The 16,006-nt window shown below is 33.0% G+C and overlaps 1 protein-coding gene across 4 annotated transcripts in view; it reads left to right on the top strand.

Moving 5' to 3' along the window:
• The window catches only part of STRN3 (striatin 3), a 92,464-nt gene that overhangs the window by 33,035 nt on the left and 43,423 nt on the right, over nucleotides 1-16,006 (top strand). For all 4 annotated transcript variants that reach the window (XM_019754514.2, XM_019754512.2, XM_019754513.2 and 1 more), the window contains exons 2-5: nucleotides 5,366-5,469; nucleotides 5,858-5,931; nucleotides 9,784-9,865; nucleotides 12,110-12,283. In XM_019754514.2, coding sequence (XP_019610073.1) covers nucleotides 5,366-5,469; nucleotides 5,858-5,931; nucleotides 9,784-9,865; nucleotides 12,110-12,283 — 434 coding nt within the window. The remainder of the gene's footprint in view (nucleotides 1-5,365; nucleotides 5,470-5,857; nucleotides 5,932-9,783; nucleotides 9,866-12,109; nucleotides 12,284-16,006) is intronic.

The following is a 16,006-nucleotide window of genomic DNA, read 5'->3' as shown; positions in this document are numbered from 1 at the left end:
TTCTAAACCTAAAGTAGTTAACGCTTTTTTTGTTAATTACTTGGATGTTACAGTTTGTTCCCAAATGGTAGTAGTTTCTAAATGTCTCTGTTTTTCAGTAAGTTCTGAAGAGTGTCTTAAAATCATTAAATATTAATAAAACAAAACTCACCTATATCGCATTTAGTTTAAATTTTGTTTAGAGTAATAAAACTCTTACAGTAAAACAAATTTGATTAAGGAATTTGTTTTAAGCAAGATACTCTTATTTTAGAAACATTGGAACCTACAGTAATTGTGAAATCACTTCAGTCGATGTTAGCTGAATCAGTGTTGATCGTTTGGCACTGGTGACCTCTAGTGGTCATGCAGTTAAAAGTGATCCGTTGTAAATAGGTATCAAGTTAATTTTTTAGCTTGTCATGTCACAATCACATGCTGATTGCTGAGTAAAATCAAGTGATTAAATAAAATATGGTCCCAGTGAGTACCTTTGCCTACATTAAAAGGGAGAAAAGTTTTCATAAAACTCAATGATAAGATTTGTTTCTCCAAATTAACTGAGATTGGATATGGAAACAAATTTATAAAAGTTCATTTTTGCCTGTACCGTATATTTGTAGTAATGAATTTCAAGTTAATTATCTATTCATTTTTATACTCTTGAAGTCAAATAATTAGAAACATTAAAATTACGTAAGTTTGGCAAATAAAAAAATGAAAATTTATGGTTCCTAAAGTCTTTCCTTTATTGAAGTTACTACACATTTCATTGTAGAACTTTTTTCTCCTCTTAACTACTGGACCTAGATCCTTTGACCCTATCTTCACAATAAAAATACACTTCTTAAATAAAAATAAAAATATACTTTTAAATCCTTAAGAATGAGACTAATTTTTAAAATATTTTTAAATTGTGAAATACAGTTTATATACAGAAAACATAATCACACAGTTTAATCAGCTGTTATAAAGAGAACAGCCATGATACCATTCTTGGAGAGGTCAAGAAATAGAGTATTGCCTTTTCTTTGCTCTAAGTATTTCATTGTACTAATAGTCCACAATTTATCTATTTTCTAATTATGGGCATTTAGATTGTTTGCAGTCTTTGCCTGTTATTAAAAAAAGGGAATTTTTTTATATGTCTCTTAGTATGTACATACATACAGTGCATTTCTTTTGGGTAAATGTCTAGGGATTTTTTGGTTTAATGTATTTATGTCTCCAATTTGAATAGATACAGACAGAGACTATACCAGTTTATGGTCCCATAAGTTGTTTATAAGAATATCTGTTGATTCACATCTTCCTTTACAAATAATTGAGAAATTTTTAGCCAGTCTGGTATTGTGTTATTTTATTGTATTTTTAATTTGTATTTCTCTGACTGCAAATTGAGGTTGTAGACCTACTATTGAGGTTGAGAACTGATTCATATCTTGATTGGTAATTTCGGTATCTTGTGATCTGGTAGTGTTAATTCTTTTTACAATATTTCTATCAGGCTGTTTTTTTGTTTTATTTAATTAAGTGGTATGTCATTTTGGGGAGCACATAGGAATGATATATTATGTTTATGAGTGCATTCTCAGCTATATGTTTTAAAATATCTCCTTCCATCTGTTTTGCCTTTTTAGAAAAACTTTATTTTTTTAATACTTTTTAAATGTGCTAAAAAGCAGTTACCATCTTAACCATGTTTAGATGTACAGTGAGTGGTGTTAAATACGTTCACATTGTTGGAAACAAATCTCCAGAACTTTGTTTATCTGACAATTCTGAAACATTAAACCCATTAAAACAACAATTCTTCGCCCCACCTCTCCAGTAACCACCATTCTACTTTGACTGCTTTAGATACCTCAGAAAAGTGGAATTCTGCAGTATTTATCTTTTTGTGACTGCTTCATTTGATATGGCATAGTGTTCATGTAGCATGTGACAGGATTTCCGTGCCTTTTAAGGCTGAATTATTGATATATTCCTTTGTATGTATATACCACATTTTGTTTATCCATTCATTTATTGATGGACACTTGAGTGCTTCCACCTCTTGGTTATTGTGAAAAGAGGTGCTATCACACTGGCAGTTTGGAATTATGTTAACTGCCTTGTACAATTTGTGTGAAAATTGGTGTTTCTCCATAGTGAGTCTACTTTTCCATTTAGGTTAATTTTTTATATCACAGTTAAAGTTTTAAAATTTCTGTGCAGAGATCGTGCACATCTTTATTGGTTTATCCTTAGGTACTTTTTTTTAAAAGAGTTTATTGGGGAAGGGGAACAGGACTTTATTGGGGAACAGTGTGTACTTCCAGGCCTTTTTTCCAAGTCAAGTTGTTGTCCTTTCAGTCTTAGTTGTGGAGGGCGCAGCTCTGTTCCAGGTCCACTTGCCGTTGCTAGTTGCAGGGGGCGCAACCCACCATCCCTTGCGGGAGTCCAACCGGCAACCTTGTGGTTGAGAGGACACGCTCCAACCAACTGACCAACTGAGCCATCCGGGAGCTCAGCGGCAGCTCAGCTCAAGGTGCCGTGTTCAATTTTAGTTGCAGGGGCGCTGCCCACCATCCCTTGTGGGAGTCGAGGAATTGAACTGGCAACCTTGTGGTTGACAGCCCACTGGCCCATGTGGGAATCGAACTGGCAGCCTTCGGCATTAGAAGAACAGAGCTCTAACCGCCTGAGCCACCAGGCCATCCCTTTCTGGTTACTTTTTAAAGTGATTATTTGCAGAGATGATAAATACTATTGGTGCATTATGTAACCTGTAAAAGTGGTTGAAAAGTCCATTGTCAGTGATCCTTACAAAATGCCAAATCTGTTAAATTGGACTTTGTTACCACTATCAGACTTAATTTTTACCTTTTCTGACAAACTGTCTGTCTAGATACTTGGTGATACGAGGTCAAAAGGTCAGTACCAGTAGTTACTAATCTGTCATCTGCTTTTTACTGCCCTCTCCAGGTGTTTTTGGTTAGACTATGTCTTTTTAAAAGTTTTGTTTTGATGAATTCTCACCTTTACCTGGTCCTGTGTCTTTGTGAATTATCTCCCTTCAGCTTCTGTTCAGAAGTTGTTTTGGGATTTTGGGTTTAGGGCATGCAGTGTGTGTATGTGTGTGTTGTGTTTATTTGTTTAATTAACTGCATTCTGTAAGTATGGATGGTTTTTAATATGAAAATGCCAAAGAAAAGCGGAAATTAATTCTCACTACAGTGTAAGATTCTAATAGGCAGCATTACCATTCTGTAGTCTTTTATTTGTATTCCCTTAGAGGACATTATAACTTTCACTTAGTTTGTAATGCCTTTCTCAATAAGAAAATCACCAACTACTGCTTCTTAAGAAGCAGAGTAAAATGAGCTTCTTTCATCTTTTTCCATGGCTAATTGTAGAATGCTTACAAGATCTGGAAATTGGAGTCATATTAATGGTTCTGTAGTATGTGATTTACATTTTTTTTCTTAAACCAGCCAGTACAGGATTTCTGGTCAAGATAGCAGAGTAGAATATTGTATGTCAACTGTAATTGAAAATTTTTAAAAAATATTTTTTAAAAAAGCCAATACAGGTAAAAACCTCAGTCAGAGTTGCTTTATGCTCTGTAATGAAATTGACCTGTTTTGCCTTTGCCTCAAAACTTGAGAGTCATAAATGCTACTTTTCTTTTTAGGATCTTAGACTGTTGGGTTCTAAATCTACCATTTCTCCAAGACCTTTTATTTTGAAACTTGCATTTAAAAGTCTTATGTAGCTATCTATAATTTAAGTGTTATGGAGTTGTATATGATTTTTTTAAATGAGTAATAGAGAAGAACTCGTTTTGATGCCAGTAGACATTTATTTGTGTTTTTATTAATTAACTTCAGTTAGCTGGTCTGCTGGCTGGTGTATTTCTGTTATGCAAATGAACACATCTAAATTGAATTGATTAAATCATCCAGCTGAATTCATTTGTTCTAATTCCATGTTCACTGAAATTTTTTAAAATGAAAAAAATCATAAATTAGCTTACTTTCTCGTAATGAACACCTATGAGTCATCTCAGCAAGACCATTTTCTCCCATGTGAATGTTCGTTTTGTAAATGGCTGCATAATGGAAATGTCCCCATACAGATGCTAGCCTCTTTAAACATTACTCTTTAGTGTGGAGTGGATGGAAGATACTGACATGTTGAGAAGGGCCAGAAAAAGATGGAGAATTGCCTCTCTCAGTAAATAAGGCAATTAAAAAGAAAAGAAAATCCTTACAGAAAACTGACAACAGAAAGTACTGAGGTCATTAATCATATATTGTGGCTTAATTTGAAACTACAGTAGTCACACCCATCCCCTAACCCCCTTCTTGGTTTCACTTTCTGTGTTTCCTTTACCTGTGATCAACCTTGGTCTGAAATACTAAATGGAAAATGTCAGAAATAAACAATTTATAAGTTTTAAATTGCACGCCATTCTGAGTAGTGTGATGAAATCTCGAGCCGTTCCACTTCAAACTAGCCATTTCATTTGAAACCTATGTGAAACTGGGTGATGGCTAGGGTAACCACACTGTACGTGATACCCACCCATTAGTCACTTAATAGCTGTGTCATTTTATGAGAGAGAGACCCAATTCATATAACTCTTATTACATTGTTATAATTGTTCTATGCCTGTTTTATCGATTAAAGTTTATCATGGGTGTGTATGTATAGGATAAAACATAGCGTATGCATATATATATAGGGTTTGGTACCATCTGCGGTTTCAGGCATCTACTGGGGGTTTTTGGAACGTATCCCCTTGAATTAGTGGGGGACTGCTGTATTTGCAATACTCTGGTATTGTTTCAAGAATTACAGTTTAGATTGGGGTGGGTAGAATGGAAACTATCATAAATTTTAAAGTTTCTCATGAAAGAAAGGCTTTTGAGGCAGTATTACTGTTTTTTGAAACATCTTATTTTGGGAAAAATATTTATCTACTTGAGAATATAATCTTTTTTAGTATCTTGTGACTTACATGTTAGGAATTAGAAACTGTTTTTTGAAACATCTTATTTTGGGAAAAATATTTATCTACTTGAGAATATAATCTTTTTTAGTATCTTGTGACTTACATGTTAGGAATTAGATACAATTTTAGGTATAAAATTTTCCTTCAAGATTATGTAAAATTATTATTGGTAATCTTTAGGATTATAAACAAGTAGCTAATTTGTAGTTATTTTTATTTTTAACGTGATTGTGTATATAATACAAAGTTTGGTCAACTACTTCTATGAATTTTAAGTCTTGCTGTCATGAATAAAAGTGCAGAAGTCTACCTTTATTGTTTTCCTTTTCTCAAGTCCCTATGTATAGTTAAAAAAAATGAAAATAAATGGACCATTTATATTTTTAGGCTCGAATAGCATTTTTGCAAGGAGAAAGAAAAGGTCAAGAAAACTTGAAGAAGGATTTAGTAAGAAGAATAAAGATGTTAGAGTATGCATTAAAACAAGAAAGGTATGTGTGTCTCATTTTATTATATGAATAAAATAAATTAAAACATTCTCTTTTATATCATTGTACAGTGTATTTGAAAGCTATTTGAAAGTTACAAAACCATGCCCAAAATATAAGAGGATATTTTGATACAATTCTTATGTGAGAAAAGGATGAGATTAAAGTTTTAAATTGAAATAGCATCTTTTGTTATAGAATCTAAGTTTTGGAATATAGTTGGGTAATTTACCTTTTTGAGTGGTACATTTTTTTCATCCAAGTTCCTTTGCAAGTTTAAAGAAACAGATGTTCATATCATGTTTTATTTGTTATGTTTCTCCAATAACATAATTACTTAGCTGTATGGAAAAAGAAAAAAATTTTCAACAATTTTTTATTAAATTTTCAGGGCAAAATATCACAAATTAAAATATGGCACAGAACTGAACCAAGGTGATTTGAAAATGCCAACCTTTGAATCAGGTAAACTCCATTCTTCTGTTCCTCTGTGGCCCCCTCCCGCAATTCAAGAAAAATTGGTTTAAGCTTATTTTTACTTAACAGACATGTTCTCTTTCCCCCCATTTTGCTTTGATAGCATTGGTCAGTCTGATGGTTGACTGTTGTACTACTGTTTATAATTTTGGAGAAAATAATTAATGAATAAAAGTTAGTAAGTAGTTCATCTACATCTCAGTCCTGAAGTTATTTGTTCTATTTTCTTTGTGTTGAAACCTATGTCAAACTGCAGATGCATTTTTGGTAGTAATTAGACGGGAAGGTAATGAAGTAATAAAGAACACTTACTCCACCAGCAGGCAATTCTTATTCCATCCTATATAAGCTTAATTTTTTAATTAAAAACTTATTTTTATCTGGAGAAGCTGTGATTAACTCAATTTAGTTCCAAAGAAATTAGAAATTTGATTGAATTTGGAAAATGCAGTGACAGCCAAATAATGATCCGAGAAGGAAAAAATGACATCCAGTTGGCCTTGCTCTTTTCTATACAGATAGTGAATTGGAGAGTACCATCTGATGAACAGTTATGCGGGGAAGAGAGGGCTGGATAGAGAAAAGAGCTAACAGTTTAATGTTAAGGTTAGCGTTCCATATGATTATAGTTTGAGTATTCCAAAAGTCTAATAAGTAAGTGTTTGGATTTATATTATACAATATTTGGAAATATTAGCAATTTCTCAGTTATATTTAAAACCTATTTATATACACACTGATGGTACAAATTGAATTCTATGCAGTTATTGGATGCTAATAAAAGATGTCTTTATTTATATATACAATTATTCTTTTTCCTCTATGGTTGTTTACATATCTAAAAAGTCAAACCGTATATGGTAGGGACAATAAAACTAACGTGGATTTTTTTAGTTGGGTATTATAGTAAATTTAAAAAATTCAGTTAATTTATTTTTAGTTTGATATAAAGTACTTAGAACTAGGCAGAAACACTCCATACATACATACAACCTGCAGTTGATTTATTTTGGGGTCTGCTCCACTTTCTAAGATGGCTAGAATATTCAAGCAGTCACTTTCTAGAGCTCAAGTGCTGACCATCAGCTTGGTCTGTGTAGTATGAGGAGGGAGGCTAGTGGTAGGCTCGTTGTTCTTGGAGCCACAGTCAGAACTGGCCAGCTGGTCTCGCTGCTAGAGTTTGTAGAAAGCAAAATCATTAGCAGGTAAACCTCTCCTGTCCACAACTGAAGTCAGGTAAAAATAAACTGGTCCTAAACTTGTTTTAAACTTAACTATTACAACTTCTTAAAGTTGAGGAATAAAATGACATCAAGTATTTGATTTATAAGAGACAGTAATAACAAAGTAGATTGTTTTTACAGAGGTATAAAAACATATTAAGGATGTTTACTGGGGAAGAAAACAAAGGGATGGGCAAAAATACACCATACCAACAGAGGTGGATAAAATCATTACATCAAAGTATAGAGACAAACATTAAATGAATCAATATTGCCTTTTATATGCCTAAAATAAATCAAAATGTAAAAAAGAGAAGATATGCAAAATATTGATTTGGTAAAAGAAGAAGATAGGCATGTTTTTATTCCTGTCTCAATAATCCCAATATATATAAAGTAAACCTAACGCTATAAAAGGTGTTATATCCAAATATGTAAAGATCTCCTTTTCCCCTACGTTTGAGAGAAAAACATCTGTAACAGTAGAAAAATGGGCAAAAGACTTGAAAAGGCACCCCATAAAATGGATACCCAAATGGCCAATAAGCGTTATGAAATGATACCCAATTTTAAGTTATTGAGGAAATACAACTTAAAAACACAGTGCAGTATATAGTTAGACACCTACCAGAATGGCTACCATGTAAAAGAAAAAAAGTCAGGTGTGGAGGAGGATGTGAACAATCAGAACTTGTAGATCTACTGGTGTTGGGATTGTAAATTGATAGAACTGCTCTGGAAAAGACTTGTCTGTGGTATTCCTAAAGGGAACGTGGCATGCCCTGTGACCCAGTAATTCCTTTCCCAGGTATTCCACTCCTTAAAATGCTTAATGTGTTCATCATAAGGCTTGTATAAGAATGTTCACGGTATTATTATTTTTAATAGTAAAAAACTAGAAACAACTTGAATGTCCTTCAGCCTTTGAATGGATATATTGTGATATTAGCATAATAGAATGCTGTCTAGCAGCAAAAGTGAACAAACCAAAAATAAACCTGATAACATGGATGCGTCACATAAAACTAAAAATTGATATAAATGATTTAATGTTATCAAATTTAAAAATTTCGTTTTTAGAATTCAGGATAGTATGCCCTTCTGGGAGTATCAAGTGACTGGAAAAGGGCACAAAGAAAGTTTTTGGGATGCTGGTAATGTTTTGTTTCTTCATCTAGGTACTGATAGGTGTATTAAATTGAGCTGTAGCTTATGGTGTACTTTAAGGATATTCTTAGCATCATTATTTATAACAGTGAATAACGGAAACTAATTTCAACATTAGGGAACTGGTTAAATTAAATAGGTAAATATATCTTCTGTGGAATATGATGCAATCGTTTTATGTGATGTTAATCTATATTTATTGCCACAGAGAGAATGTTCAAGACACATTGTCAAAAGCAGCTTATAGTGCAGTATACACGTTGGCCCATTTTTTTTTTGTAATGGGGAGAAGCTTATGTATGTATTTTCAGATGGGAAATACGGAATGATAAACTTTTAAATACTAACTTTTGGTGATAAGATTTTGGGCAGTTGTATTTCTTTTTTTTTTAATGTTTTTTTCTCCACTGATTATGTTATACGTGATTAAAAAATAAAATGTTATAAATAGAAAAAAGTATAAATAGAAAAATAAGGAGACTATTAGAATGAAATAAACATTTCTAGAAATTATAGAAATTCCTACGTTGAGGGGAAGAATGAGAAGATATTAATAATAGGATTGTTAAGGTTGGAGAAGTAATACCTGCAGAGAATATTTGAATTACTACCAATAAATATTTGTTGATGTGACTCTGAAGAGTCTTGGAGCTTAACAACTATGAGCCATTCTAGGTTCTCAGCATTCAAATGTGTGAGGGCTGGTCTTTAATGCCCTTTCTGCTTTATCTTTGTTTTTATAATAGGAATTTATGGGAAAATTGTTCTATAACTTCATTAGTGCCAATAAATTTAAATTTCACTCTAGGGACATTTATTGAGAACTCATCTGAAATTATACTATTTATTAAATCCTTTTTTGGTACATCTACTTTGTTACCTAAGAATAAAAAGTGACATTTTACTTACAGTAAAAAATGGGTTTAACTTTTAGATCTAAAAAATGAAATTGACTATATAAAGTCTTGTGATGTAGACTTAGAGTCTACTGATACCGACTCAAAATTAAGTTGTTCACTAGTTTTATAGAACTAATTTCTTAGTAATGTTGATTTTAAATCACTCATGGGAATGTTAAACAGCTTTTTAATTTCAAAAGCATTCAACTCAGTAGAATTCTGGTAGTTAAAAAAATAATTTTAATATTTTATTTCAAGGCCTGGGCTTTTGATTTTTGAATCCATGGTAGTTATAGTTAATGTACACTTGGCTTTTCCCAATTTTAAAACAGAGAGGGTCCTAAGTGTTGGAGTTATTGGGATAAACATACTTAAAATAAGTTGCTCACAGTAAATACTCAATAAAAATTAATTTGCTTCTGTTCTTTATAAAATATCTAGGTTTATTTTTGCGGGAATTTATCCCTTAGAACTTTGGCAATATTTTCAGTAGTTGAAATAATGTATATGAAACTTTCTTGTTTTTTTGTTTGTTTTTTGTTACTTTTTAGAAGAAACCAAAGACATAGAGGCTCCCACAGCGCCTCAGAATAGCCAGTTAACGTGGAAGCAAGGCAGACAGCTGTTAAGACAGTGAGTAATGGTTCATTTTCAGCTTTAAGTATCTAGGTATGAAGTCTTATATTCACTTTGCAAGTGAAAAATTATTTAATGATAGTAGGACAATCTGTATAGTTTTCATATTGCTTTTTATACGCTTTGTTCGATATTTGGATCTTTTTTCCTCTGAACGTTACTTTGAACGTTTCTCAGGATGATAATGTTTTTTTATTTGCTGGGTAGAATGTCATAAAGACAGGATGCCTTGAAGGCCAAAACAAAAACAATATAGAGTTCATACTTGTAGACACTCCCATTCCCATCACTGTACAATTCACATATTTGGTTTTAGTGACAGTGTGACTGGTTTAAAGAAGGAATTCAACTGGCTATATCTAAAACTTTAGAAGTGTCTTGCCAAATCCTACCTTTGAATTTTTGAGGAACTTTTTGATGTTTGAATTCTTTGTTGTATTAGAAGTACTTCTGTCTTGGGGAATCTTATTTATTGTTGTTTATATTTGTTCTTCTCCCTTATGCTTTGAAAACTTTGGTACTTGTATACTCCTAATATCCTGGGTAATTTACATTTATGCAACCTTCAATAATCCAGTGAAGTGTGGTCAGATGCTTGATCTTGTTATTACCTAGAGCTACCCTACCTCTGGAATATTCCATGATCCGATGACAGTCATCTTATATTCCACCTCTCACTCTAGTTCCATGTTTTTGCCTTCTCACTTTAACTTGCTCTTTAGTTGCACAGTATTATTTCTCTCCTAAATGTCTAATCCTATTGCCTGGATTTATATTCTTTCTGTTTTCACCTTTTCTAAGAGTAGTTTTATCTCCATAGTTTGCTTTGTTCATTTCTTACCTTTCTCGTCTGTTTTTCGTTTTGATGTTCCATTGATGCTACTATCACATATTTAAAAGACCTTTTTTGTTCATATTTGATCTTTTGCAAACATTTGGCATTAACTATTCATTCCATTTTGAAACTTTTTTTTACTTTCATGGTCTCGCTATCATTTGCACGCCCCCCCTCCCCTGGCCCCCATTTCTCAAGTATTTCCTTTTAATTTTCCTGTGAGTTCTCTTACTCTTCTAGCCCGTTAGATGTTTGTGTACTCAGGTTTTCTGTTCTTACTTAAGCTTTTTCTCTGGATAACTTCATTTAAATCCATGTCTTCAAATACCACCAAACACTAATGACTCCCAAATCTATCTACCCAGTTAAATCTCTTATGAGCTTTTGACCTTTCTTGGCCTTTCTTTTGACCTTTATCGTGCCTAATAAACGTTTTCACTTTCATAGACATTACATGATTATCTGATAGTTACCCTATAAACCAGATTCTGACTCTTTATTCTTTATTTCATTGAATAGGACTACCATCCAACCATCCAAGCTAGAAACCTGAAAAATTTCCAAAATTCTCTGTGTCTTTTTTTCATTCTACTGCCATGTTTATTAGTGCACTAAATCACTAAGATTATATTTTGCTTATTTTTCTCATGTTTATTTTCCTCTTCTCCAGCTTTAGTTCTTCCTTTGTTGGTGTTCTAATCAGTCTTCCTAGAGTTAGCTTTCACCTAAAAAATCTTTTGTTCTTTTGCCAGCAGTATGTAAGCTCCTTTTTACCATCCTTCCTTAGCCTATGAAATACTTAAGGAAGAATTTTTTAAATTTGTCACACAAAGCCATTCATGACCCATCATCTATATTTATGTCATAATCTGGTCCCTTTGTTCTTTTTCAGTCTCATCCTCGATCTTAGCTTAAGTACTCTGGTGTAGATATACAGAAAGTTTGAAAACCATGAAATTATAGGAACGCCATGAGATCTTAAGTCCTAGAAGGAGAACTAACTTGTCCATCCACCTCTGGCTAATAACCCAGCTTTAAACTTAGCCTGTCATTCTTCTAAGGTTTTGTTCTACTCATTCTTTGCCACTTTCTGGACTTTTAAAAAAATATATATATATCATCAACTCCTAAAGCCTCTTAAGTTTTCAGGGCTTTTTAGGTTTTAGGATAATTTGTCCTTAATTAATATTGACCATACTGTATGCTTTCTTAATTAAAGTTTGGTTTGCAATTGGCGTTGTTCTCTTAAAACTGGAACCAGTCTATAGAGAGGACAGTTATGGAGGCAAAGGAAGAGTATATTTTATAGGATCGTAAATACTAAAATGCTTTGATACAATTTTGAGTTAACAAGTTTGCAGATGTTAACAATATGTGGGGTTTAATATTTTAATTTTTTCTTATAGATATCTTCAGGAAGTAGGTTACACAGATACAATATTAGATGTACGGTCTCAGCGGGTAAGGTCATTACTTGGACTATCCAATTCAGAACCAAATGGATCAGTAGAAACAAAGAATTTAGAACAGATCCTGAATGGAGGTGAATCTCCTAAGCAAAAAGGACAAGAAATCAAAAGGTATGATCTATACTTATAGGTTAACATTGTTTATATAATGGGTTTTATAAATCTCTTAAGCTTCTTGTTACTATTGTTAACAATTTTTAAAGCAGGTAGAGTTCAGATTTAAAAACTCCTCCCCTCCCCTCCAAATAGTACCATGGGCAAATAAATTTTCTATTTAGATGTTTTTAAAATGTATCTTAAATTTTGATGCCTAGAGAATGGCTGTAACTCTGAAAGAGTGCAAAATTAAAATTTGAGGGTGATTTTCATGTAGTTCAGAGCTATTTTAACATCCTGATTTTAAAATTTTTGCTAGAGTATTTTCAATAAATTATAATGCTACTCTATAACCAGGATAGCAATGGTTATTTAGACACTAGTGTGAGAGGAACAAGGCTTTGCATTGTTTGGACTCACTCAGACGCTATCAGATACTCTTTTTTTTTAATTTGATGTCTCTATTGAGGTATAATTCACATACCATAAATTTTAACCATTTAAAGTTTATAGTTTAATGGTCTTTATTAGATTGGTGCAAAAGTCATTGCGGTTTTTGCAGTTATTTTTAACCTTTTAGACTGCAATTACATTTGCACCAACCTAATGGGTTATTCACAGAATTGTTCAGCCATCACCACAATCTAAGTTTTGAAAATTTTTATATTCCTAAAAAGAAACCCCTACTCATTAGCTGCCCCTCCCCATTTTTCCCTACACTCCTCCCACCCCCAACCTTAGGCAACTTGACTTGACTAATCTACTTTCTGTCTCTAGATTTGCCTGTATTGGAAGTTTGACATAAATGATTATTTTGCAAGTGGCTTCTTATTTTAAAGGTTCATCTGTGTTATAGCATATGTCAGTAATTTATTTCTTTTTATTGCCAAATAATATTCTGTACTATAATATATAACATTTTGTTTATCCATTCCTTGTACAGTTGATGGGCATGAGAGTGGTTCCACATTTTGGAATAGTGAGTGCTACTTTGAACATTGGTATACAAGTGTGGACATGTTTTCAGTTCTTTTGGGTATATACTTAGGAGTGGAATTGCTGAGTCATATGGTAACTCTGATTACCTTACTGAGGAATTTCCAAAATCTTTTCCCAAGTGGCTGAATTATTTTATATTCCCACCAGAAATTTGTAAGAGTTTTGATTACTCTACATCCTTGTCAACACTTGTTGTTTGCTGTCTACCAGGTATAATTTTGGTGAATACTGACTTGATAAATGCAAGAAGTAGAGCAGGTGGAACTTCTTTTTTTTAACCATTAGATACTATGCTGAATAAGTTGGAAGGACAAAGAAAAAGAAAAAAGAGGATGGGGGAAAAAATCAAATGAGTTCTTTGAGTTCGTTTAGAACTTAAGAAATTAATAATACGTACAGCTTATAAACTAGCATTATTTCATATCTTAGATACATTTTTTGACATTATGCAATTATTTAAAACATTCTATAACTTTCAAGGTAATATAAGCCTTTGTTTAGGCTCTTTATTCTGAGAAATGAAGTCTTTGAATAAAAACAACTTGGTATCTAATAGAGCCCCTATTTTCTTTACTTTAGATTTGAAGAAGCATGGAGTGTTTTTGTAGCATAAGAGAAAAGGTGAACAGTGTTATGCATTTTTCACTAAACTTATTAGCTAACCAGGCTGAGTAGTTTATAGGGTTTGTAAATGTTTTAGAGTAATGCAGTTTACTGTACCACATATGAATATGAATTAAAGATTCACAACACTGTGTCTTCTCCTTTGAAAGCTTCTTGCCTTTGCAAGATTAAGACTTTAATGTCTTATTAAATAAGTTTTCCCTCTGTTGTGGTTAAAAAAAAAAGAACATGAGAGCTATCCTCTTGACAGTTTTATTAAGTGTGCAGTACGGTTTTGTTAACTATAAGTGCAATGTTGCAGAGCACATCTCTAGAACTTTTTTATCTTGAAGGACTGGAACTCTATAACCGTTGAATAGCAAGTCCCTATTTCCTCTACCATTCCGCTTTCTGTTTCTATGAGTAACTACTTTCAATACCTCTTTAAGTGGAATCATGCAGTATTTGTCCTTATGTGACTGACTCATTTCACTTGGCATGACATCCTGAAGGTTCATCAGTGTTGTAGTATATGACAAGATTTCCATCTTTTTTATGACTGAATAATATTCTATTGTGTATGTATATACCACATTTTCTTCATCGATTCATTCGACCACAGATGTTTCGATAATAGTTGTTTTTAATCAAGGCTGGTTTCCTTCTTAATGAGTATACTTATATATTCTGAATCTGCACTAATGAATGTGTATATGATTCAGCTATTAGGGCCTTTGAAAATGCCTAGGAAGAAGAAATGATTTAACACAATTGTAGAGATTTCAGCAAAAAGATGTTTATCATATTCTTATTTTTAATAGTAAAAGATTAGAAGCAGTCTTATATTAAACAGTAAAGGAATGATACATCTTAGATCATATTATTAGAGGCAATATGCTTAATGATTTAGAATGAATTCTGAAGACAAACAGACTGGGTTTGAATTCTGACTCACCACTTACTAGCTGTGACTTTGGGCAAGGTACTTTACCTTCCTTTGCCTCAGTTCCCTCATTTGCATAATGGTGATGATAGGGTTGATGTGAAGAAGAAATGAATTAATGTATAAAGCATTTAGAACAATGCCAGGCACATAGTGTTAGCTTTTATAGAATATTGTGTATCCAGTTGAAATGTAACCCTACCAAGAGTAATGTTTACTGGACTCTGCTGAGTGAATGTATGCCTTGTTTTTTTTTGTAGGGGAATGTAGTGGGTGCATAGTGCATTCTATCACAAAACTTTCACTTGATGAGGATTCCTTGGGAGAGACAGATCTCTTAGATTTTTTTAACTGGGAAAAGCTGTGTTGCTTCTTAGTCATTGGGCTGATTTGCCTTTGAACCTCCAGTAGTTGTTCCCTTTCTCTTTTTACTCTGTTTACAATCTTGCCAATTTTGTGAGGAGGTACCGTTAGAAAAATGCACTGATTCTTTTAGCCTTTTACGGACCAACCTTACCTTTGGCTTCATTTTATTTTCCCTTCATCTGGATATGTTAATTTTTAAATTCTGTTGATTGCCTTTTTAGAATGAGAGAGGATAGTAAATAAATAGTTGACAGAGAAGAAAATTAGAATACACCGTAGATGGAGACTTCCACTGAAGCATAGTGGATTAAAGGTATATTTTATTTGTGTGCCGTCTGGAACTTCAGCTGAAATGACAAAGACCTTTTAAGATGCATTAGCACAGAAGGACAAAATTGATTACATAGAAAGAATGAGGCTACTGTCCATCAGATAGGGAGAATTTAACAGTTTTGGAAGCTGGGAAGAAAATGGAGGAATGTCAACTGAGTTTAAATCTAAATGTATTCAGGAACAACAGGAAGAAGAAAAGGAAAAACCAATTCAAGTCCCAAAATGTCAGTAAAACTCCAAAGTCTAAGGAATGGGAGGTATCAGGTACATCTGGAGGTAGGCGTAGAGGGGGGGGCTGTCAATAGAGAATTAATTTAAAGTTTATGTAAGAGGTAGTTAGAATCTCAAATACCCTCTTTTATCCTGTGCAGCTGGTTGAATACCCCTACGCTATCTTAAAGAATGGTGGTATATTTTCTGATGAAGTTGAATCAATGATTTCTTAAGAAGTCAAGGAACTGTAGGGCCAGTTACTGTACAGAAAACAGGATTAT

Source organism: Rhinolophus sinicus, linkage group LG03 (assembly GCF_036562045.2).
Source record: "Rhinolophus sinicus isolate RSC01 linkage group LG03, ASM3656204v1, whole genome shotgun sequence".
Classification (NCBI taxonomy): domain Eukaryota; kingdom Metazoa; phylum Chordata; class Mammalia; order Chiroptera; family Rhinolophidae; genus Rhinolophus; species Rhinolophus sinicus.
The sequence above is the reverse complement of the archived record's forward strand: the minus strand, read 5'-3'. Positions and strand labels throughout refer to the sequence as shown.